We start from the raw sequence: 25,816 nt of genomic DNA, 5'->3' as shown, positions 1-25,816 counted from the left end.
TAGTACCCTCTTGTTCCAGTCTCTATGAACTAAACCATCCCCAATTCAGGAAGCACCTCCAGGAGTGTGGTTTACAGATGCCTTGTCCCATAGGGAGAACAATAAGTGGAAATACAAAGCTGTGGCATTGGAAGTAGCAACAGGAGAAAAACTGATTGAAACAAGTGAAGGCAGTGCACAGGTTGGGGAACTTAGAGCAGTTCTATTAGCTGCACAACACGGTGCTACCCATATCTATACTGACTCATATGCTGTTTTTAAAGGAGCCACCAAGTGTATAGGCCACTGGACAGTTAGTGATTGGCAGGTGAACAGCGTTCCAGTCAGGCAAACTGAAACTTGGAAACAACTGTTAGAGATAGGAAAACAGCGAACACTACATCTAGGATGGGTGAAAGGACACGATCAGTCAAACTCCATAGCTGCTCAATTTAATCAGCACGTGGACAGCCTCACATGGTTGCGAAAAATTGATGTTACCAATGATAACCAAGAATGGGAACGTTTACTCGAATGGTTACATGTTAAGTGTGGCCACACCGAACGGGCTGATTTGTACCAAGAAGGTATAGCCCAAGGATAGCCTATATCAGTTAAATTGTGTGAACAGGTGGTGACTGCCTGTTCCCAATGTCATTTATGGCTTAACAAAGACCATCTGGATAAGGCGCTCCCCGCCTTGCACATTTGGGACAGGAAAATGTTGTGGCACTCCTGGCAGATTGACTATATTGGCCCATTGCGACCACTGGGTGGAAAAAAGTATATTCTAGTAGGAGTGGAGGTTATATCTGGTCTCACTATGGCTGCTGCTTTTACATCATAATTGCACTTAATTGCATTGTTCCTAGCCGTGATAGTTCTCATTGAACGAGACTGGAGTGAGGGTGTGTTATGTTGTTGGTGAATCCATCACCATGATAGTTCAGTATTCTGAATCTGACCAGACCCATATCGGTTAATACGTTATTGATGAATCTGTGACCGTGATAGTTCAGTATCCTGAATCAGACCAGACCCGTAACAGTTAATCGGCTACACTCCCTTAACGCAATACCTTCAAAGAAGGGCAAGCAGCATAGAAAAAATAACATTGTTTGAAAATATAACTGATATTCAAACATAGCAGCATAGAAAAGTATCAGAAATGACAAAAAACAAAGCTCAGACCAGCAGCAAGTTACAGCAACATTGGTAGTTGTGTCACTTGTGCTATTATAACCAAGGTATCATTGCTAAATTTAGGAGTAAACATTTTGATGGCAAAAATTGCATCCCTTGATTACCTATGTTTAGACCCATTTATTTCACTGAAGCATCTAAGTTCCTAACAGCCTGAGGTGTTAAAAAGTCAACATATTAAACTACACAACTGAAAACATTATTTGTAAAGCAGTCAAAGAAGGTTACCTCCCATTTCACAGTATTATTTGTTCTGGATGGTGTACCAATTTGCTCTTCTCCTACAGTGGAACACTCTGGAGACTTGACAGAAAAGGAAATATGGGAAATTTTTTCATGCCAAGCCTATCAGAAAATACAGAAGGCTAAGAAGCAGCACTTTAAGACAACTGTATTTTAGCAGTAAAGGACCACCAACTCTTTTGATGCACAAAAATATAAAGTTATATTTCTCTGAGAAAACTTTAACAATTTTATTTTGTTCATTTTGTTCACAGGAATAAAATCATAACCGCTTACAAGTTATTTTAATTGTATACAAACTCTCTTTAGAGGTACACTTAAAACCCTCCAATAAAGGGGAAGCATAACTTCTCAATAGCAAGTTAAAAGTCATTAAGTACATTGGGGATGAAATATTAAATGTCTATAATTGCAGCACCCTCTGCATTCAGTGTGCAACTCCAAACACGAGGAAAGAAACCAGTGTACAGTACTAATACTGTTTAAATAACATAAGAGTATACATTGCAGCATAAATAACAGTACATACATACACTCTTGGTACATGTTGGTATATATGTTTTCAAACAGAAGCACACCCAGTCAGAAGCACACTCCACACATCCTCTCAAACAAACACACAGACACACACCATTTGTGCCCATTCACAGTATCTGAAAGTAGATTACTATGTTGTTTGGAGCTAGCACTTTTTATAAAAGCATATGCTAAAAGATCACGTCGACTGTACTCTTGCAGCATCACTCAGAATGATCACACACAAAAAAAATGGAAAAGTTAGTGCACAAACAAAATTAAGCTAAAAAAAAAGTCTGGAGTTCCAATCAAATGGTTAGTATAGCAATCCCACAATTGTGAAGACTAACTATAAGCTTTATAATCGATTAAGTTGCACAGTGCAAAGGAAGGTCCATTGACTCTTTTTGTAAAGGGAATTCTGGAAGCTACGTGGGTAAGTTCAATGGACAGTTCATACATGCACATGACTAGGAACACCCAAAGTAGATTTGTACTCTTAGATTAGTCATTCTGAATCACAATGCACTTCTGAAGCATCAGCTCTACAAATTGGGCAGGTACGATTTGCCTGTAAAACCAGAAATAAAGTTTAATGTACGGACAAATACACTTGTTAAGGTAACTGCGTCTGAAACACAGAAACAAAATGAAATTGCCACTCTCAGTGATCGAGAGTACCCAAAGGGGACAATAAAAAAAATAAACCCTATGTGTGCCCTTTTTGCGTTACTTTAGAATATGTGAAAATGACCTGATAGGTTTATAAACTCAAAGTTATGCTATTGAAAAGAAATATACAGTGGGCAGAGAAACCCACCGCCACCAGAGAAACAAGACAAAGGTAGAAAAAGGTGTCCTATATTAGGGTACACTAGTCTTACTAGCTCTATTTGTCATGAATTACAGCTTTTTAGGCTCTCACTACCCCATTATCCAAGTAGAAGAGCAGAAGTCTACCATGCAGGCTTGGCCAAAGCTAGAAAGCTGAGCTGAGGGGAGGGGGAAGAGGAGGGTTTTTATTAACACACACAACATAACACATAGCCTGACTAAACAGCTTCAAAGCTCGCCTTGTGTAAAAGGTTTAAGTTTAGACCTTCCGTGAAAAACTTGTTCATAATGCACCAATTCATGAAATAACTCAGGTTGGAAAGAACCTCCTGCTCAAAGCAAGGTCAGCTGTAAGGTCAGACCAGGTTACTTAGGGCTTTCTCCACTTAGGTCCTGAAAATATCCAGGATGGAGGCTGCACATAATTTCTGAACCCCTGTTTGACTAATTGCTCTTATTTATTTCATGAAATTAATTCCCCTTTGCATCTTAACATAAATGGTGCAAAGATGATTAAGGTACACATAATAATAATGCATCATATGCTGCAATGTGTATGCTCTCTTAACTTCAGGCAAACTAACTTTCTGCAACATAAGAACACAGAGCTGCACAACAAAATGAAATTATCATAAGAAATATTAAAAAGAAATTTTATAGCTGAACTGAAATGCATTTAGAAGAAAAGGATTTACAGTGTCATTAAAATTTTATCAAAACCTTCTTGGCTATAAAGCCAAGCTTCTTGGCTATAAAGCCATCAAAACTAAGATGTGCACCCTAGATTATAGTTAGTATTTACTTTTTTCTGAAATGCGCATGATATTTCCTACTCTAAGTACTCTCAATCATTCATGATACATATTAAAACAGTTATTTTTTTACTTGCCCCAAGAACTGAAATTCATAGTGATGGGACGGATTCTGATAGGAGTGCTTTCTATCAGTGAAGATCATTCTCAAATTCCTTTAAAAATGACCCTATTCCAAATATTATTAGAAATATGTATCTTTGTTAATCACAAAAAATAATATTTCTATAGTGTAGCAAAAAGAAGATAAATCCAACTTCTGCATTTTTTTTGTTACTTTGGAGCCTAAATATTAAAAATGAGAAACAAGAGGTGAAATGCAGCATAAAATTAAAGAAAAACAGAAACTACAAACTAGGACATTATAAATTGCATCCAACACAGATTTTATTTCATTTACCTTAAGCCATTTATCAACACACTTGGCATGAAACTCGTGGTTACAGGGTAAGACTCTAAGTAGCTGCCTCGACTCAAAGTCACACATACACACTACGCACCTAAAAAAAATAAAGCAAATATCTTTAAACTTTCCAATTTCATAACAATAATTTAAATTCTATAGGCAACTTTGTTAAGCCACTATTGATCATATTTGAGAAGTTGTGGTAGTCCGGTGAAGTTTCCACTGACTGGAAGAGGGGAAACAACCCCCATTTTAAAAAGGGAAAAATAGGAAGACCTGGGAAACTACAGGCCAGTCAGTCTCACCTCTGTGCCTGGCAAGATTATGGAGCAGATCTTCCTGGAAACTATGCTAAGGCACATGGAAAGTAAGGAGGTGAATGGTGACAGCCAATATGGCGTCACTAAGGGCAGATCGTGCCTGACAACTCTGATGGCCTTCTATGATGGGGTTACAGCATTGGTGAGTAGGGGAAGAGCAACAGACATCATCTACCTGGATTTGTGCAAAGCATTTGACACTATCCCCCCGATACCCTTGTTTCTAAATTGGAGAGACATGGATTTGATAAATGGGCCACTTGGTGGATAAAGAATTGTCTGGATGGTCGCACTCAAAGAGTTGCGGTCAATTGTTCAAGGTCCGAGTGGATATCAGTAACGAGATGTGTTCCTCAGGGGTCAGAATTGGGACTAGCACTGTTTAACATCCTTGTTGGTGACATGGACAGTGAGTACATGCATGAAGAGTGCACCTGCAGCGAGTTTGCTGATGACACCAAGCTGTGTCATGCAGCTGACACGCTGGAGGGAAGACATGGCATGCAGAGGGACCTTGACAGGATTAAGAGGTGGGCCCATGCAAATTTCATGAACTTCTATAAGGCCAAGTGTGAGATCCTGTATCAGGCCCGGGGAATCCTAAGCACAAATACAGACTGGGCAAAGAATAGGTTGAGAGCAGCCCTGAGGAGGACCTGGGAGTACTGGTGGATGAAAAGCTCAACATGAGCTGGCAATGTGCGCTTGCAGCCCAGAAAGCTAACCATGTCCTGGGCTGCATCAAAAGAAGTGTGGCCAGCAGGTCTAGGGAGGTGATTCTCCCTCTCTAGTCTGCCCTCATGAGACCCCATCTGGAGTACTGTGTTCAGCTCTGGGGCCCCCAGCACAAGAAGGACATAGGTGTATTAGAATGAGTCCAGAGGAGGACCATGAAGATGATCAAGCGGTTGGAGCACCTCTCCTATGAGGAGAGGCTGAGGGAATTGGGATTGTTCAGCCTGGAGAAGAGAAGGCTCCAGGGAGACCTTATAGCAGCCTTCCAGGGGGCCTACAGGAAAGCTGTGAAGGGACTCTGTCAGGAAGTGTAGTGATAGGACAAGGGGGAATGGCTTTAATTAAAAAAGTGTTGGATTAGACATTAGGAAGAAATTCTTTACTCTGAGGGTGGTGAGGCACTGGAACAGGTTTCCCAGAGAAGCTGTGGATGCCCCCTTCCTGGAAGTGTTCGAGGCCATGTTGGATGGGGCTTTGAGCAACCTGGTCTAGTGGGAGGTGTCCCTGCCAATGGCAGGGGGGTTAGAACTAGATGATCTTTAAGGTCCCTTCAACCCAAACCGTTCTATGACTCTATGATTCTATAACTTATAAGGTGCGTCTGCAAAAGTGTTTTTTCTTTTTTCTTTCTTTAACCACTGGAGTATCTACAGCAATCAAACTTTTGTGGGTATAGCTCTTGTATACCAGTGTAAAATGAGAATTACTTTTTGTTTTGTTCACCATGGGTTCAAATCCCAAAGCAGTCATGGGCTCAAACTCATACCCACAAGAGTTCACTGGCCCTTGTAGTAAATATATTGTATTACCATAATTCAAATATTGGAGTTAATATAATATAATAGAATAGAATAGAATAGAATATAAACAGCTGTTTCAGTTTTGAGTTTAATTTTAGCTATATTAAAATAATAAAATTACAAAACAACAGAAAACCAGATCTGAGTATTTTTCAAAGTCATAATTGAATAAATCACAGAATCATGGAATCACAGAATCACAGAACTGTAGGGGTTGGAAGGGACCTCAAGAGATCATTGGGTCCAACCCCCCTGCCAGAGCAGGTTCCCTAGAGCAGTCTGCCCAGGTAGGCGTCCAGACGGGCCTTAAATATCTCCAGAGAAGGAGACTCCACAACCTCCCTGGGCAGCCTGTTCCAGTGCTCCGTCACCCTCACTGTGAAGAAGGTCTTTCACATGTTGGTGCGGAACATCCTGTGATCCATTTTTTGGCCACTGCCCCTTGTCCTGTCCCCACAAACCACTGAAAAGAGATTGGCCAAATCCCTCTGTCTCCCACACTTAAGGTATTTGTAAACATTGATAAGATCCCCTCTCAGTCTTCTTTTCTCCAGGCTGCACAGACCCAGGTCTCTCAGCCTTTCTTCATAGGGCAGATGCTCCAGGCCCTGTACCATCTTTGTGGCCCTCCGCTGGACACTTTCCAGGAGATCCCTGTCTTTTTTGTACTGGGGAGCCCAGAATTGGACACAATACTCCTGGTGAGGCCTGACCAGGTGTAGTGGGGTTTATGTGGCAAGGTTTTGGTAGCAGGGGGCCATAGGGGTGGCTTCTGTGAGAAGAATCTAGAAGCTGCCCCATGTTAGGTAAGGGCCCCACTGCTGACCAGAGCTGAGCCAGTAAGTGGTGTTGTTTGTGCCTCTGTGAGAACATATTTAAGACAGGGAAAAAAACAACACTGTGACACACAGCAGATGGGATAGTGAGAGGAGTGAGGAACAGCCTTGCAGGCACCAAGGTCAGTGCAGAAGGAGGGGGAGAGGTGCTCCAGGCGCCGGAGCAGAAGTCCCCTGCGGCCTGTGGTGAGGACCATGGTGAAGCAGGATGTCCCCCTGCAGCCCATGGGGTACCACGGTGGAGCAGGGTTCCATACTGCATCCCGTGGAGGAGACCACAGTGGAGCAGGTGGACCTGCACTGACGGAGGCTGAGGCCTGTGGAAGACCCCTGCAGGAGCAGATTCCGATCTGTATCTGTAGCCCGTGAAGAGGAGACCATGCAGGAGCAGGTGACTTGGCAGGAGCTGCTGCCCATGGGGGTTCCAGGCTGGAGCAGTTTGCTCCTGAGGGATGGACTAGTAGACAAGCTAGGTGCGTGTGTCGATTTGCTTGAGGGTAGGAAGGCTCTGCAGGAGGATCTGGATAGGCTGCACCGATGGGCTGAGGTCAACTGCATGAAGTTTAACAAGGCCAGGTTCCGGGTCCTGCACCTGGGGTGCAATAACCCCAAGCAGAGCTACAGGCTGGGAGATGAGTGGTTGGAGAGCTGCCAGGCAGAGAAGGACCTGGGAGTGATGGTGGATAGTCGGCTGAATATGAGCCAGCAGTGTGCTCAGGTGTCCAAGAAGGCCAACAGCATCCTGGCTTGCATAAGAAACAGTGTGACCAGCAGGGCTAGGGAGGTGATCGTCCCCCTGTACTCGGCTCTGGTGAGGCCGCACCTCGAGTACTGTGTTCAGTTTTGGGCCCCTCGCTACAAGAAGGACATCGAGGTGCTAGAGCGGGTCCAGAGAAGGGCGACGAAGCTGGTGAGGGGCCTGGAGAACAAGTCCTACGAGGAGTGGCTGAGGGAGCTGGGCTTGTTCAGCCTGGAGAAAAGGAGGCTCAGGGGTGACCTTATCACTCTCTACAGGTACCTCAAAGGAGGCTGTAGCGAGGTGGGGGTTGGTCTGTTCTCCCACGTGCCTGGTGACAGGACGAGGGGGAATGGGCTTAAGTTGTGCCAGGGGAGTTTTAGGTTGGGATCTTAGGAAGAACTTCTTTACTGAAAGGGTTGTTAGACATTGGAACAGGCTGCCCAGGGAAGTGGTGGAGTCACCATCCCTGGAGGTCTTTAAAAGACGTTTAGATGTAGAGCTTAGGGATATGGTTTAGTGGGACTGTTAGTGTTAGGTCAGAGGTTGGACTCGATGATCTTGAGGTCTCTTCCAACCTAGAAATTCTGTGATTCTGTGATTCTGTAAAGTCAAGGTAGATGACATCCACTGCTCTCCCCCTGTCTACGCAACTAGTGATGCCATCATAGACTATGATGGCATCATAGGCTATGAGATTGGTCAAATCATAGAATCATAGAAAGGCTTGAGTTAGAAAGGACTTTAAAGATAATCCAGTTCCAACCTCCCCCTGCAATGGGCAGGTATGCCACCCACTACATCAGGTTGGCCCAAGGCCTCATCCAACCTGGTCTTGAACACCTTCAGGGATTGGGCATACACAACTTCTCTGGGCAGTCTGTGCCTCACCACCCTCTGAGTGAAGAATTTATTCCTAAAATCTAATCTGAATCTCCCGTCTTTTAGTTGAAAACCATCCCCCCTTGTCCTTTCATTGTCTGACTGAGCAAAAAGTTGTTCTACATCTTTTTATAAGCCCCTTTAAGTATTGAAAAGATACAATAAGGTCACCCTAGAGCCTTCTCTTCTTCAGGCTGAACATCCCAAAAATCTCCTTCCCATTTTTAGTATGAAAAATGTTTCCCTTAAATTGCATCTATATTCAGTTGTACATGTTTTATTAATACATTTCTTCCCCAGGTACATTATCAACATAAGTTATCTGTTAACTTGTTTAACAGATAACTTAACAGATTACTTTACTGTTTTACAGATAACTTAACAGATAACTTTAACAGATCTGTTATCTTGTTTAATTTCAAACATTTGACAGCTCTCTATATCACTTTCAATGCCTCATACCTATAGCTCATTTCTCTTTATGTAGATCTTTTAAACAGAATTAATCCTAAAAATAAAAGAATATAGCTGTTAACCTCAAATACTCTCAAAAGCTCTTCCAGAAGAACTTGAAATGTTAGCACTTGGAAAATATTTCAATATAGGTTGAATTCCAAGTTGATGATGCCCTTTTAATACCTAGTATAGAAAATAAAAATTTGGAAGACTTTTAAAAAATACCGATTAACTAAAAGTGAACATCTAATTTAAGTGAGACGGTACAGAATTTTAAAGCCAAGAAAAACAATATCTGATTTGGAAAATGGTTTAAGATAATTTATCATTTTTATTTGTGTGCTTTTGGAGTGCTTGTGTTACAGTATTTATCCAGTTGATGCTGCAGCCTAAAGGAATGGAAACACAGTCATGTAAAGTATGTAAATTTGAGATAGGTGTACTTACAACGTCTGTTCCGATTGGTGGTTGTTTGGATTGAACCTGTAAGATGGAAGCTGTTCTATGTCTGCCTTTGTCAGTCCTTGAGGTTTGGCTTCTCCTAGACGTTCTGCCAAATTCAGCAGTGCCTAAAACCCAAGGAAATTGGGCTTTTTAACATTCATCGCTCAAACAAGCTCCAGCTCTACCAGGATTGATTTTTTCTGCCTTGTCACTATCCCACCAGGTAGCACAATCCAACTCTCCATCAGGAGATATTTAGTCTTCTCTCTCTGCAACTGCACGCACTATGGAAATATGTCTTTTAAGTTTTGATCATTGATAAATCATTCTGAACTGCATACGATAGTATCTTTGGGATTTTCAAACATCCGTTATACAACAGCATCTGCATTCACAGCTTGATACGTGTTTTGCTTTGTAAGGGAACCCCACCACCACCCCAACTCCAGTAGTGTGAGTAACCAGAAAAAAAAGTCACCAAACTTGCTTTCTAGGAATACGAAATGAGCCTAGATCTATGTGTGAAGCCAAGAGTTAAAAGGGACAACTTTTGACTCCCATTACACTTCTTGGGCTAGTTGAACTGAGACATGAAGAATTTATGTTGAACCTTTGGAAACAAGGGCATGACATCAAATGGAAAAGGAGACACTTCCTGATTAAATGTTGTACTAATTTGTACAGGTAGAAAACTGTACCTAAGTGCTCCTCATGTAAATAATTTCTGCTCCCTCATGAGGGGCTCCAGAAAAGCATCACTATCAATTTGATAGAGAACTGAAACACATAAGTTAAGATATTTGATGAAAGATGCAAAGAGTACAGATCACAGACAGAACTCAAATAGCCCAAAACCTGGAACCCAACATCTCAGCTACCAGATAATGCTTCTTTTTACTAGCACAAGAATCATTATAGGAGAGCTTGTCATTATATTGTAAATGCTATGCAACTGCATAAATACACAACTTTGAGAAGAAGCAAGGCAAAAGAGATATATGAGGAGGGGTAGGTGGCAGCTGAGGCCTTCTGAACAGAATATGTTGGCAGCCTGAGAAGCAGCAAGAAAAAGAGTTGGGAACAGCCCTCAATTTTCTGACACCACTGATATTTTATTTCAAAATATGCTGTACTCTCCTTATTGTCAAAAGAAAATGTGTATTAAGAGATTCTTGTCAACATCACATTTAGCTGAATTCATCCTATAATGTTAACACTAATCTGTAAAGTTAGCAAGGCACATAAAAAGCACTGTTATAATATATTCAAAAGAATAGGATATTTATGCTCGATATTTAAAAATCAAGTAAAATGCAAAAAGAAGAGTTGCATCTAGAATGGAAAATTGAGGAGTTCTACCTTTGCTAATCTGAAATAATAGATTCTGTGAAAAGTCAATAGATACAAAGTCACAGTATTTCTAACATCTAGTGTTAGAAACTAGTATGAAAAGAATGTTTTGGGCACTGGAACAGGCTCCCCAGGGAAGTTGTCACAGCAGCAAGACTGATGGAGTACAAGAAGTGTTTGGATTATGCTCTCAGACATACAGTTTAATTTTTAGGTAGTCCTGTGTGGAGCCAGGAGTTGGATTCAATGATTCTTGTGGGTCCCTTCCAACTCAGGATATGTATGATTCTATGTTTCTAGATTCTGTCTCCATAAATATTACATTTATTTAATCCTGGGTTAGTCTTTGAAAAGCAAAAGGCCACTTAACTTCATGTACTGAGTTAATCTCTGTTTCTCGTGAATTTTTACTTCACACACCAACCTCATAGTTTTCCACTTCTCCATCTTCCACATCCAACTCAAAACTGAAAGCTGGTCCAACTGCAGGTGGCACTGGAAGCACTGATCTGCCAGAAGAACAAACAGTAAGACTCAACTTGCTGAATGAAAGCATGCACACATATGGCAGAGGTAGAATTATGTTACTGAACCTTCTTAAATCAACAAATTCTAAGGATCAGTAACAATGTTAAACTTGTGATTAAGAATTAAAATTCAAAGTAAAGGAGTAAAAAGAAAGCTAATTATTCCACTTTTTGATACTTGTATTATATTTTAAATTGCATGTTTATTGCAATGACAACTCATACTTCCAATAAGGCTCAGTGTTATTACAGAAACTATTCTCTTGATAGCCTGCATCACAGAGTTAATATTAATACTGAACAGAGTTTCTTGTTTTATATTTTACTCATTTAAATAGATAGAATATAAGAAAGATAACCCAATTTCACCTAGCTCCCTGATACAAAAGAATTCAAGCACTCTAATACACATAATGAAGATAATTACATTATACTGCTGGGCCTTCTTCCACATTGACAACTTTCCAACTTCCACATTGACAGTAGAACCAAGTATACAATTCCCAAATAACATGGATTTGGTCAGAGAATAACCTCTTCAGATATAAAGGCAAAAGAGAGCATTTTTTCTGTTTGTTTGTTTTGTTTTGTTTTGTTAAAAAAAGCATCTTCATCCCAATACAGTAATATGGGTCAAAGTTTAATGAGCATCCATAGAAATAAAATATCCACAGCACTATAAATGTCATCTAATTAATCATGAATGATTGTGATACACTGTGCTTGAATAGACAGGCAGGTATCTATAACATCAGAGCAGGCTTTGTCAGAATGCACAATGCAAAGTTTAACAACTTCACTGAATCATAAATCCTGGTGCTATTTTGATGCAAGTCAAACTGTGGATTCAGACACTATAGATGTTGTTGCAAAACAACAAATGACAAAGTTGGATTATCTCCCTGTCAATGCCACCTTTAGAATAAATCCTCATTTTCCAAGCATGTTGTATTCATTTCAAAAACCAAACCTACAAAGAACAATAAATCCTATGTCACACATCTAAACTATAGGAGATAGGATCTACTTTAAAAGGTTACTGACAATCCCTTAATGTTACTTCTCCCACCCCTTCTTTTCCAGAAATCATTAATCAGTTGCAGAAGTTCAAAAGCTGTAACAGATTAGTCACTCAGAAGAAAAAAACAAAACAAAACAAAGCACCCGCACCCAGAAGGTTCCCCTCATTAAGTTTTAGCAATTATTTAAGAGTAAATTTATTTGCTTGGTGTTTTTTATTTGTTTGTTTATTTGTTTTTATTTTGTTTTTCTTTGTAAGCACTGTTAGATCTTTATCCTACATAAGTAGGCTTTAGTATGTAACTATGGGTATAACCCATAGCGATCAGCCAAGAATCAAGTGTAACCATTCTACATTGAACATCTTTAAGGAGATTTCAACAGAAAGAAGAAACATATTAGAACCCAAGACTATACTGTCTTTAAACTCTTCACTTGTACTTGTTTTTAACTTGTTCAGGTGTGTATGCTGTTCAAATAGACTGAAAAATTCAAATATAACTACAGGTTTTCTTCCTCCTTGGGTTTGGCTAAACAGTCTCTACTCTGTGAAAGAGCCCAAACATTAAAAAAAAAAAAAAAAAGAAAAAGAAAAGAAACACATTGAGGGGATCAGCTAGCTTACGGAGTTATTTAGTAGTCTACAAGTATAATGTACTTTGGACTTACAGCACATATGGTAATAGGCTGGAATGGTATGGATGTGGTGGTATTGTTTGCTGTGATTGGTATCTACTGCGTCCTGTGAGTCTTCGAGGCATAAAAGGTGTGTAAGGCTGTAAAAAGGGAGAAAAACTTCAATATTTTATTGTCTTATTTAATAATTAAATTAAATTAAATGTGAATGTTGAAATACTTTTTTAAATAAGGCATAATCAAAAAAAAAAATCTAGACAAATCCAAGCCAAAACACATCAGCCTCTCTGAAAAATTGTTTTGACCAGAAAATCTCATCAGTAATATACAATTACGCTATCCTGCATGAAAAAAAAAAACAAACAACATAACAATGCTCATCAGAAAATCTTGCAAGCTAACTAATAAGCATTTTATAAGGCTTAGCTTATATGTAGCCTGGTTTGGACAGACAGGACTTGAATTGGTGACCATGTTGCAAATCAGGAGCCCAAGACTTTCGACCTGATGCTATGTACAGACTTGTGTAGAAATGAGTTTTTTTAAACAACATACATGTATATACAGATTGGGGTTTTTTTTTGGTATAAGCCAAATATCCATTGGGGGCGGTATTGAGTTTACCTAGCAACGACTGGGTTTATCTAGCAAGGTCTTAGTAGCTGTAGGGGTGGCCTCTGTGAGAACAGTCCAGAAGAGCCAGTTCCAGACAGATCCAAAAGGGCCCCACCACTGGCCAATGCTGTTTTCGCCTCCATGATAGCATATTTAAGAAAGGGAAAAAAACTGCTGCACAGCAGCAGCTGGGAGAGAAGAGTGAGAAAATGTTGAGAGAAATAATTCTGCAGACACCAAGATCACTGAAGAAGAAGGGGGAGGAAGCAGAAGTTCCCATGCAGCCCGTGGAGAAGACCATGATGGAGCAGGCTGTCTCCCTGCAGTCCATGGTGCCCCACTCTGGAGCTGGGGAAGAGAGTGAGGATGAAGGTGTGGCAGAAACAAAAAGTGTTATGGAATAACCATAACCCCCATTTCCCTGTATTGCTCAGGGGGAGGAGGTAGAAGAGGGTGGATGGTGGGGAAAGTATTTTTAGTTTGCTTTTAATTCTCACTGCTCCAGTTTCTTGTTAATTGGCAATAAATTACATTAATCTCCCCTATGTTGAGTCTGTTTTCCCTGTGATGATAATTGGTGAGTGATCTCCCTGTCCTTATCTCAACTCCTGAGAACTTTTTATCATATTTTTCCCCCTATCTTTCTGAGGAGGGGGAGTAAGAGAGCAGCAAGGTGTTTCTCAGCTACCCATCATTGTTAAACCACAACGGGGGTGCTGCCGGAATGCTCCACAGTAAAACCTTCATGTTAAGTAAAGAGAAAGGTATGAAATGAATAAATAAATAAATCATATTCAGAGCTGTGCTCAGTTACTCTCAGGAGAAGGGGTTGTAGCCTTTCAGTATTTTAAAGAATACAAGTTGTGTATCTAAATAGCGTCTAAATAGACATTCAAGTTTCAACACATTCTTTCCATAAGAGAAAAAGACACCACTTTCCTATGTTTTGATTTTCATGCAAAGCTCTTCAATTTACTTACATAAGATCTCAGCCTGCTAAAATGGAGGCATGTGAAGAATTGTAACACAGATATAAATTGTATTTTTAATACATATTTAATAGTGAAAAAAAAAGATAGCTTAATTTTAGAACCAAAATTCATGCACTACTACAATGATATTCAGAGGCCTTGATGCATTTACTTTTACGAAAAAGGATTGATCAAAGATTCATAGAGTCATAGAATGGTTTGGGTTGAAGGGACCTTAAAGATCATCTAGTTCTAACCCCCCTGCCATTGGCAGGGACACCTCCCACTAGACCAGGTTGCTCAAAGCCCCATCCAACGTGGCCTCGAACACTTCCAGGAAGGGGGCATCCACAGCTTCTCTGGGAAACCTGTTCCAGTGCCTCACCACCCTCAGAGTAAAGAATTTCTTCCTAATGTCTAATCCAACACTTTTTTAATTAAAGCCATTCCCCCTTGTCCTATCACTACACTTCCTGACAGAGTCCCTTCACAGCTTTCCTGTAGGCCCCCTGGAAGGCTGCTATAAGGTCTCCCTGGAGCCTTCTCTTCTCCAGGCTGAACAATCCCAATTCCCTCAGCCTCTCCTCATAGGAGAGGTGCTCCAACCGCTTGATCATCTTCATGGTCCTCCTCTGGACTCATTCTAATACACCTATGTCCTTCTTGTGCTGGGGGCCCCAGAGCTGAACACAGTACTCCAGATGGGGTCTCATGAGGGCAGACTAGAGAGGGAGAATCACCTCCCTAGACCTGCTGGCCACACTTCTTTTGATGCAGCCCAGGACATGGTTAGCTTTCTGGGCTGCAAGCGCACATTGCCAGCTCATGTTGAGCTTTTCATCCACCAGTACTCCCAGGTCCTCCTCAGGACTGCTCTCAACCTATTCTTTGCCCAGTCTGTATTTGTGCTTGAGATTGCTCTATTGTGTTTATGTAGCAAGGTAGCAGGAGGGCTGCAGGGGTGGCCTCTGTGAGAAAAATCTTGCAGCTGTCCCATGTTAGAGAAGAGACACTTCCAGCCAGATCTAAAAGGGACACATCGCTTGATAGAGCCGAGCCAATAAATGTTGTTTGCACCTCTGTGAGAGCATCCTTAAGAAAGGGGAAAAAACTGCTGCTCCACAACAGCTGGGAGAGAGAGAGGAGTAAGAAACAGCCCAGCAGACACCAAGGTCAGTGAAGAAGGAGGGGGAGGAGGTGCTCCAGGTGCTGAAGCAGAAGTTCTCTTGTGGCCTTTAGAGAGGACTATGGTGGAGTAGGTTGTCCCCCTGCAGCCCATGGTGTACCACAGTGGAGCAGATTTCCACACTGCAGCCTGTGGAGGAGCCCACAGTGGAGTAAGTGGATCTACCCTGAAGGAGACTCCAGCCTGTAGATAACCCCTGCTGGATCAGACTCCAGGCTGGACCTGTAGCCTGTGGAAAGGAGACCACGCAGGAGCAGGTGTCCTGGAAGGAGCTGCTGCCCGCAGGGGACCCATGTTGGAGCAGTGTGCTTCTGACAGATGGACCCCGTGGTATGGACCCATATTTGAAACAGTCTTGAAAAGCTGCTGCCTGTGGGCAGCCCACTCAGGATCAGTTTGGGAAGGACTGCATCCCATGGGAGGGATCCCACATGGGAGCAGGGGAAGATAGTGACCATGAAGGAGCCGTGGAGACGAAGTGTTACGGACTGAACACAACCCTCATTTCCCGTTCCCTTGTGCCACTCGGGGGGAGGAGGCGGAAGAGGGTGGATGGGGGGAGGTGATTTTAGTTTCTTTCCTTTGTTTCTCACTTCTCTAGCTTGTTAGTAATAGGTAATAAATTTCTTTAATCTCCCTATGTTGAGTTTGTTTAGCCTGTGAAGATAATTTTTAAGTGATCTCCCTGTCTTTATCTCAACCCTTGAGCTCTTCTCATTATATTTTCTCTCCCTTTCCCTTTGAGGAAGGGGAGTGAGAAAGAGGTTCTGGTGGAGCTCAGCTGCCCAGCTGGGTAAAACCACCACAACATCACATCAGGTCCCATGTAGTTATGCACCTTCACATTCCTTAGATGGTCTTGAACCTGATCTTCTCCTTCAGTGGACAGTTCATCATTGTAGTACTCCAGTACTACATTTTGTTTTCTTTTAGATTTTGTTAGCATGTTTTCATTCTTCCAAGTTTGATGCTTCAGGATATGTAAAGTAAGTCTAACTTAAAAATCGACCACCCTGACTTTCCACAGCTGCAGCCAGTACTTAATTACAAAAATACCATTTCTTAATAAAATGGCTATAGCTTAGAGCAAAGATCAGTAACCTGAAATCAGCATGCCTGAAAATGTAGTACAAAAAAGCAATACTTACAACTCCAAATGAAACTTCTTGGTGTAAAGGATCATGGGATAAGAATTGGAAAGGAGCTGAGGAAGTCAGTGTTGGTGGATGAGTTGATGGAGGGTAGGGAAAGCTTCCTATAGGAAGATGGTCTCCAAACAGTTCTACTTCATTGTCTATCCTTTGAAGTGGCTAAAAGAAACACAAGGTTTGTTCTATTGATTTTTTTTTAATACCAAAAAAAACACAATCTAATTATATGTTATGAGGAGTTGTGGAAATTTTAGTGGAGTTTTATTGGGTATATGTGGCAAGATTTTGCTAGTGGTGGTAGTGGCTGCAGGGATAGTCTCTGTGGGAAGAGGTCAGGAGCTGCCCTGTGCCAGACACAGCCAGTTCTATCTGGCTTGTCAGTTCACCAAAACTGAGCCAATCAGTGAAGCTTCTGTGAAAACCAATTTAAGAAAAGGGAAACAAAATCTGGATGGAGAGTAGGAGGGAACAAAAAAGAGTGAAAATCAGCAGAGGTAACACCAAGGTTAGACAAGGAGGGGGAGGAGGTGCTCCATGAAACCAGGGCAAATATTCCCTACAGCCCATGGAAGACCCATATTGGAACAGATCGATATTTCCTGAAGGAACTGCTGCCTGTGGAGAATCCATGCCAGGGCAGATTTTCCTGGTAGGACTGCAGCCCATGGAAAAACCCACACTGGAGCAGAGGAAAGATGTGAAAAAGGTGCATCAGAAAGTGACTGTTGTGTGCTGACACATACACACACCAAACCCCTTTTTGCTGTTCCTCCCTTGTTGCTAGTGTCAGAGATTCCTGAGGGCTGGTCTAAGCACTGAAGACTGAGGCAAAGAAGGCATTCAGTAATTCTGCCTTCTCTGTATCCTTTGTCAACAGAGCACCCACCTCATTAAGCAGTGGGCTCACATTCCTTAGTCTTCCTTCTGCTATTGCTATATTTGAAAAAACCCTTCTTGTCCTTTACATTCCTTGCCAGATTTAATTCCAGATGGGCCTTGGCCTTCCTTATCACATCCCTACATCCTTTGACAACGTCCCTATATTCTTTCCAAGTAGCCTGTCCCCTTTTCCACATTCCATATACTTCCTTCTTCCATTTGAGTCCTTCCAGGAGCTCCTTGCTCATCCAAGCAGGTCTCCTGCCCCCTTTGCTTGCCTTCTTACTCATAGGAATACATAGATCTTGAGCTTGGAGAAAGTGATGCTTGAATACTGAGCAGCTCTCTTGGACCTCCTTTCCTTCTAGGGCCGTGACCCATGGGATTCCTCCAAGTAGGTCCCTGAAGAGGCCAAAGTTTGCTTTCCTGAAGTCCAGGGCTGCAATCCTACTTCTGAAGTCCAGGGCTGCAATCCTACTTCTTGCCCTGCTTCCTCCTTGCAAGATCCTGAACTCCACCATCTCACGGTCACTGCAGCCAACTGGCTGCTCCCAACCTTCAAATCTCCAACCAGCCCTTCTCTGTTTGTAAGTACAAGGTCCAGCAGCAGCACACCTCTCCTCGTTGTCTCCTTGACTACCTGCATCAAAAAGTTATCATCAGTGCTCTGCAGGAACCCCCTGGACTGTTTGTGCCTAGCTGTATGGTCTTTCCAGCAGACATCAGGGTGGTTGAAATCCCCCATGAGAACCAAGGCCTGTGATTGTGAGGCTATTTCCAACTGTTTGTAGAACATCATCTACCTCCTCTTCCTGATCAGGCAGCCTGTAGCAAGCTCCCACAACAGTATCAGCCATGATAGCCTGCCCTTTAATCCTTACCCATAAGCTCTCAACTTGCTCTTCATCCATCCCTAGGCAGAGCTCGATGCATTCCAGTTGCTTTCTCACATAAAGTACAACTCCACCACCTCACCTTCCTGTCCTGTATTTCCAAAAAAGCACAGAGCCCTCCATGACAGCATTCCAATCATGTGAGTTATCCCACCATGTTTCTGTAATTGCGATGAGATCATAGCCTTGCAACCTCACACAGATCTCCAGTTCATTCTGTTTATTTCCCATGCTACGTACACTGCTATACAAGCATTTCAGGGAGGTGATCGAGCCTATAGGTTTCCCAGGAGGGGTATGCGAGGATCCTTCATAGGCATGTCCTGCACTCACTTCCCCAGCTGCATGCACCCACTGGAGGCATCCTGACTTCAGCCACTTATTGCTACCTACCCTATATCTGTAATTCTCCCCTTCCCTCATCTGTCCTAGTTTAAAGCCCTCCTTACCAGGTTGCCCAACCTGTTTGCAAAGACACATGTGCCCCTCCTAGTGAGGTGGATCCCTTCTCTCCCCATCAGTTCTTGATCTTCAGCAGGGTTCTATGGTCGTAGAAGCCAAATCCTTGTTCCCAACACTAGTGGTGCAGCCAGTCGTTAACTTGGAATATCCGTCTCCTCCTCCCATCCTTCCCCCTCGTTGGAAGTATTGAAGAAAAAAATGACCTGGGCTCCCAGGCCCTTGACCACCATGCCCAGAGCTCTAAAGTACTTCTTGATGGTTTCTAATGTACCCTTGGTGCTGTTAGCACCCACACAGAAAAGCAGCAGAGGATAATAGTTTGACTCATGGACAAGCTTTGGTAGCCTTTCCATGACGTCTCTTATCCGAGCCCCTGGCAGGCAACAAACCTCTCTAGACACGAGGTCAGGGCAGCAGATGGGTGCCTCCGTACCTTTCAGCAGAGAGTCACCCACAACAATCATCTGCTGCTTCTTCCAGGTGTTCCTGCTAGGCCCAGTTGCCTCCCCTGAAGTCTTGTCCAGCTCATCCTCAGCCTAGAAGGCACTGAACCTGTTCCTTAGTGGCAAGGCTTCAGAAGGAGTAACGACCTTTCTCCTCCTATGAAAAGTGATCAGCTTCCAGCCCTCTTCTATAGTATTATGATGTACTACTTCATGTGGAACGGAGTCCTCTGACAACTCCCCTGCTGTATGGTCTCCATGAACACTCTGCCTATCTCCTGCTCATCTTCTTAGACACTTCGCAACCTGCTGACTTCCTCTTGTAACTCCCTTACCTGATGACACAGCTTGTGGACAACAGCATACCTTCTACAGGAGAGCTGACTGTCAGTCCAGGCCTCCCGGGGGGGGCACTCCCTGCAGACCTGAAGAGATGCATCTGCCATCAGAGGGTCTGTCTGGGTCAACACTTCTGCCACAGCTGATGCAGTGACTCCGGCAAGTACCAGGGAATATGCTCTGCAGTGTCATGACCATCTCTGAAGTTGCAGATGCTACTAGGATTGGAAACAAAGGTGCCCTCTTGCACCCTTCTGTGCAGATTGCTGCATCTGTTTGCTGCCTTTCTTAGCTGTGCCCTTGGCCTGTACAGATCCGGATACGGGGGTCAAGGTGTACTGACACCTCGAAGGGGAGCCCCCCTGTACGCCCTCCCGTACTATTTGCTGTGCTAACTGCTGTGCCATGCCCTGTTTGCCACGCTCCCTAGAGGCTGCTTATACAGGAGTGCGGGGGGGGGGGGGGGGGGAGGGGGCGTCGTTACTGCTGCCTGCCCACGCCTCGTCAGACGTTCTCGCATGAGCTGCCGGCCCCTGTTGGGTCTCTCTGCTCCTTTGGGGCTTCCTCGGTTCAGGAAAGGCCCCTGTACATCGTGATTCCCCGCTTTGCTGCAGAATGTACCCACCCGGAACTGATTGCTTCGGTGAGAGGCGATCATTTTTCACAGAAAACTAAACTCTGCTATTTCACTTATTTACCTTTTCCTGGTACTAAATTCCACATGCTTTAAAACATTCAGATATAAAAGTAATCTGTGGAAGCAAAGGAAAAGGAAAATTGTTTCCCCATTCTGCTGAACAAACTACAGTCAGCATTTTTAAGGGAATAATTCTTCTAGTAAGATTTGACAGCAAAAAATCAAGCTAAAAGTTAAAAAAGGAAGTCTGCTTCTTAAGTTAAATTAGCAATATAAGTTAAGAAAGAAGCTCTGACATTTTCTGGGGAAAGACTTATCCTGATTGCCAGAGACTATGCAGAACCGTTCCCCCAATGACTATAATGAAATTATTACAATAGTGCCAGTACATGAAATTTGACATACAGCATTTGTTACTGATCAGTCTGAGGAGTATTTGTTAATACGGAAGTTATTTTGTAATTATATATGAATGAAATATTGCTAGAGCTCCGAAGAAACAGGCAGAAGGGTGTAGGTAACCTCTGGCAGAAGATCAGTAAGCAGAAATTACAAAATGTAATTTTTTCCCTCATGTCCAAAATAGCATCTACTCGTATGTTTGCATATGCTCTATTATGGAGACTTTAGCTGTTCAGCCAAGTTTCGTTAAGTGAAAAGAGTCAATAACTTCCATAAGTAGCGGAGAAAAAAAGAGGTTCCAGATAGACCATAGAAGGTTTAAGTAATACTTTTCTCACTGGTGTTCAGGGCGGGGGTGGTGGCGGTGGCAGTGGCTTGGGTTGGGTTGGTTGGTGTTATAGTGGTCACTTTAGATCGACTGTGAATAACGTGATAAAAGCATGCAATAGGAATAGTGCCTTGTGTTTCTGGGCTCCCTACAAAGTTTTTTCTCTGACACTACTGCTGTACTACATTTCAGTGTTCTCTATATTTTTCTTTAACTTCCTGGAAGAACACCACTTTCAGGAGCAGTACATGAAGCAAACTTACGTCAGACAGGAGTACAGGCCTCCGGGGAAACTGAGTGGACAACAGCTGAGGAAATCTTAAGAGAATCAAAATGAATTTCAAAACAAGTCTTGCTGTCCTGGTTTCAGTTAGGATAGAGTTAATTTTCCTCCTAGTAGCTGGTAGGGTGCTATGTTTTGGATTAGGATGAGAAGACTGCTGATAACATGCTGATGTTTTAATTGTTGAAGAGCAGTGCTTACACTAAGCCAAGGACTTCTCAGCTCCTCACTCTGTCCTGCCAGTGGGCAGACCAGGGGTGCAGCAGGAGCTGGGAGGGGACAGACCTAGGACAGCTGACCCAAAGAGGCCAAAGGGGTATTCCATTCCATCTGATGTCATGCTAAACAATATATAGGGGTGGCTAGCCAGGATGGGGGGATCGGCTGCTCGGGGATCGGCTGGGCATCAGTCAGTAGGTGGTTAGCAATTGCATTGTGCATCCCTTGTTTCATACACATTAGTAGTAGAAGTACTATTATTATTATTATTATTATTATTATTATTATTATTATTATTATCCTATCTGAATAAACTGTCTTTATCTCAACTCACAGGCTTCACTTTCCCGTTTCTCTCCCCCATCCCAGAGAGGGAGGGGGGAGGGTGAGCGAATGGCTGTGTGGTGTTTAGCTGCCGGCCAGGTTAAACCACAACACTTGCTCAAGTAGCACTACTACAAAACCCTATTATTTTAAGTCAGATCCATTTGCTCTCTCAACCAGAATGCTATTGATTAGAAGGAAAAGAGCATCATTTGCTGATCAAGACCTAATTCTTTTAGGAGAGGATATAAGAAGCATTACTTACCAAAAGTGGCTGCTGTGCTTGGAAGGGAACAAATTGCCCTGGAGGTGTCAGATGAGATGGGTGATGCGGAGAGAGGTGAGAAGGATGCAAAAGGAATGGATCATTAGAAATCAGAGGTGGGAATGCTGCATACGGTACTGGTAGATGTTGGACTGAGCATGCCTGAAGCATCTGAAAGAAAATTAATGTTTTTACATCTACTGTGAAAATTCCTATAGAACATTCTTTGTTTATTAAGGAGATTATTAAAAGAAAACAGAGCACTTACCCCTGGCTTTCAAACACAACCCAAACAATAATTCATTCAAAAACTCAATGAACAGTGACTCTAGTAGAGGACAGGGTCTAAAAGTGTGTTGCTACCAGCTACGCTTTTAAGATACAAAAAGCCTTTTACTTCAGATGAAGTCAATAGGAGTTGGGGGTGTTCACTCTGCATTATCAGGTGTAGACTCCCAAGGGGGAAGTAGGTTTACTTACTATAGTAGCTTCTATTCTTTCCATATATTACTTTTATAGACACATACCAAGAAAACAAGCATGAACTATTTTAAGCACTAGTTGGAACTGAAGGACACTTAGATGTCAGATTGTGCCCTAAAACATCTCTATTGCCTGAAATTATAACTAGCCTTAAAAATTCTGTTCGATTCCGTGCTTTGAGAGGACTATTCTTTCCTCCTACTCATGAAGGCACCACCCAGAGCTGGAGTTTCCAATAAAAGCAGACCCTCTCTCCTTTCTGAAGTTACATATCCAAAAGATATTGTGGATCACTCAAGTTTTAACTCAGGAGTTGAGAGAGGGAGTTCGGAGAATCATCAAGTAGCGATAGAGCGCTGACAGCAGGATGCTACTTAGTGTCTTTGCTAACTATGGTGCATTGTGCAAATTAACTAAAGCAAGAAGCCTTGGGCCCCTTACCAAGGTCAGTCTCCTAATAAGAGTGTGAGCCTATCTTAAGAAGCTGGCAGAAACTGGTCCTGCAGATGGACAAGAGCCAAGGAGCAACTGAGTCTGCGCAAAGACAAGAGGTCAACTAGCAGTGACGAGGAAGAGTCATCAACCTTTATCCCTACGACCCCCGATGACCACCACCAGAATACACTGTGCAAGCACAGATGAGAGGAGTTTATGGAAATGACTCCTTGGAACTAATTTTAATATGAAGCGGGGACAGGTTATGAATATGTATAAGCATATTGTGAAACTTCATGCATATGTAACTCCTTACTGCATAGAACCAAGGCAAGTTGCACGACTTTGGCGGGACTACCCCCCGTGCTGCCCAGTGCTGAATAAGCATACCTACTTTACAGTCTTACTGATTGTGGAGTCCGTTTTCCGCAAGTCAGAGTCAAGGTGGTGGTAGGGGCTTCATGGAAGTACTCAGTTTCACTTCCAGGTCTACACATACAGAAATGAGACCCCAAATTTGCATTCTTTCAACTGCTTTTTAATCAGGCATTCCTTTTATGTTTCTGACCATTAAAAGTACAACTCAAAATGGGCTTTTAAAAAATAAGCATCAGTTCTCTTATGTAAACAAAGATGTTTATTAGATACAGTTTTCAAACATTAAACTTCACTGCCCCACTTCCAACCTCATTTACTGTGGTGATGACCCCAAATTGATATTTACACCCAGATGATATAAATACTAATTTACCTCAAATGATCCTCTGAAATAAATAATAAATATGCAGGTACAATGGAACATAGCATTCTATAAAAACACATAGGAGGTACTTTTGGAAATATTAAAAGACAGTTCATCAGTTTATATAAAAACCAAGACTAAATAAAAATCATTATAGCTTCAACTATAAGCTAAGGGTATTGCATAAAGATTATCGAGTGACATTCTATAATGCATGTTATACATGAAGTTAGAGTATATGTTAAAGGTCCTTCAGGCTTTCAAATCTATTGCCTTAATCCATGGTTATTCAATACCAAAGAAACAGAATCTATTCCCCAACCAATATTACAATGAGAGGACCTGTCAAACAAGTCTCCATTTTATGTTATATTCTGAAAAAAAAAATCATTATTTTTATGTAAAACTAGAATGTACATTGATATCTAGTACAAAAAATAAGCAACCATTATAATTATAGAAAATCTTTTCAGAAGTTTATTGAAAAGTTTTCATTTTACAGGCTGATTTTTCCAGTCCATGTCACAAAGGGAGACAGAGGGAGCAATAGAAAACATGAGAAAAAGAGAATGAGAGGAAGAAAACATGAAAAAGAAAAACCAAGATCACTAGGAGGGAGAGGGAGAGGGAGAGGGAGGAGCAAAGAAAGGGGGAAAGCAAGAGGGAGATAAGTAAGGGGTGAGGGGGGGAAGAGCAGGAGTGGAGGAGGGAGAGCAAGAGACAAAGAGAGAGAGGGCAAGTATGGATGAGAAAGGGAGAAGGGGGGTGAGCTCTTGCGAGGAAAAGACAGAGAGGGTTGAGGAAAGGGTGTGGGAGGAGCTGAAAAAGAGCAAGAATGAGAGACTCTCTCATTCAGTGCAGTCAAAGAAGGGTGATACAGAGGCGGTGTGCGCAAGAGAGGGAGCAGAAGGGGGCTGGCAAGAGAGAGCGAGAAACGGCGTGCATGACAGAAAGAGCAGCAGGGCGGCGTGGAGAGACATAGAATGACGAGCATGGACAAGAGAGCCATGGGGAGTTGTGTGCACAGAGAGGAAAACAGGCAGTACCCATGCATGCTTGTGTTTACAGAGGAAGTGAGACGCATGTCCGCAGATGCTGAGAGAGACAGAGATAAACACAGATACACGCACACATGGACGCAGAGGAAGAGACTGAAGTGCGCAGACACACACAGAGGTAAGTACAAAGGGAGGTAAAGAGAGAGGTGTATGCATACAGATGCAGAGTGTGGGGAAAAAACAAAAGCGCATGCACAGCTTCAGCAAAAGAGAGGTGCACAGGCACAGACAGAGAGAGACAGCAAGAGAGACCAGCACACACAGGAAGAGAAAGCAGTGCATGCACAGATGCAGATGAGGATGGGCAGGGAGAGGTGTGTGTGCAAAGATGCAGAGGAAGAGAGAGGTGTGCACAGACACAAAGAGAAGAGGCACAAGCAGGCACACAGTGACAGAGAGAGGGACAGAAACAGGTATGCACAAATAGAGACAGATTGGGGCAGAGATGTGCATGCATGCAGAGGAAGACAGACGGAGGAGCATTGGCACATCAAGAGAGGCAGAGGTGAGGCATTGAGAGAGAGACAGACACATGGGTGCACAGGCACAGAGAGTAACAGAGAAAGAAGGAAACCTACATGCTCACAAGCACAGAGTCTGAGACAGGAGTGTGTGCACAGAGACATGCACACAGACACCGATAAAGGGATACAGAGACGTGCGGGCACTTGAATGCAGAAGAAGAGAGGCATTGAGGCAGGCACACAGGTGCAAAGGGGGGAGGTGGGGAAGAGAGGCATGTGCAGAGATGCAGAGATACAGGTGTGTGCACAGGTTCAGAGGAAGAGACAGAGATATGAACAGACATGCAGACATGGAGAAAGAGAGAAAGAGATGCATGTGTACGTGTACAGGGAGACAGGCATGCACATACATGCAAGTGGGGGCTGGGGACATGCCTGTGCACACAGATATGGAGGGAGACAAAAAGACAGAGATGCACATGCACATGCAGGAAAAGAGAGA

The 25,816-nt window shown here is 42.7% G+C and overlaps 1 protein-coding gene across 1 annotated transcript in view; it reads right to left on the bottom strand.

Annotated features, from left to right (window-relative positions):
* Positions 1-2,449: 2,449 nt before the first annotated feature.
* LOC311220852 (E3 ubiquitin-protein ligase RNF38-like) overlaps positions 2,450-25,816 on the bottom strand; it is a gene marked incomplete at both ends in the record, with an annotated part of 188,749 nt that continues 165,382 nt past the window's right edge. Inside the window, 7 exons of the mRNA XM_084304495.1 lie at positions 2,450-2,512; positions 3,988-4,087; positions 9,206-9,327; positions 10,977-11,061; positions 12,769-12,875; positions 16,656-16,817; positions 22,133-22,303. Of these exons, the coding sequence (XP_084160621.1) occupies positions 2,450-2,512; positions 3,988-4,087; positions 9,206-9,327; positions 10,977-11,061; positions 12,769-12,875; positions 16,656-16,817; positions 22,133-22,303 (810 nt within the window). The remainder of the gene's footprint in view (positions 2,513-3,987; positions 4,088-9,205; positions 9,328-10,976; positions 11,062-12,768; positions 12,876-16,655; positions 16,818-22,132; positions 22,304-25,816) is intronic.

This window comes from Netta rufina, assembly GCF_964035555.1.
Source record: "Netta rufina genome assembly, chromosome: W".
Classification (NCBI taxonomy): domain Eukaryota; kingdom Metazoa; phylum Chordata; class Aves; order Anseriformes; family Anatidae; genus Netta; species Netta rufina.
The sequence above is the reverse complement of the archived record's forward strand: the minus strand, read 5'-3'. Positions and strand labels throughout refer to the sequence as shown.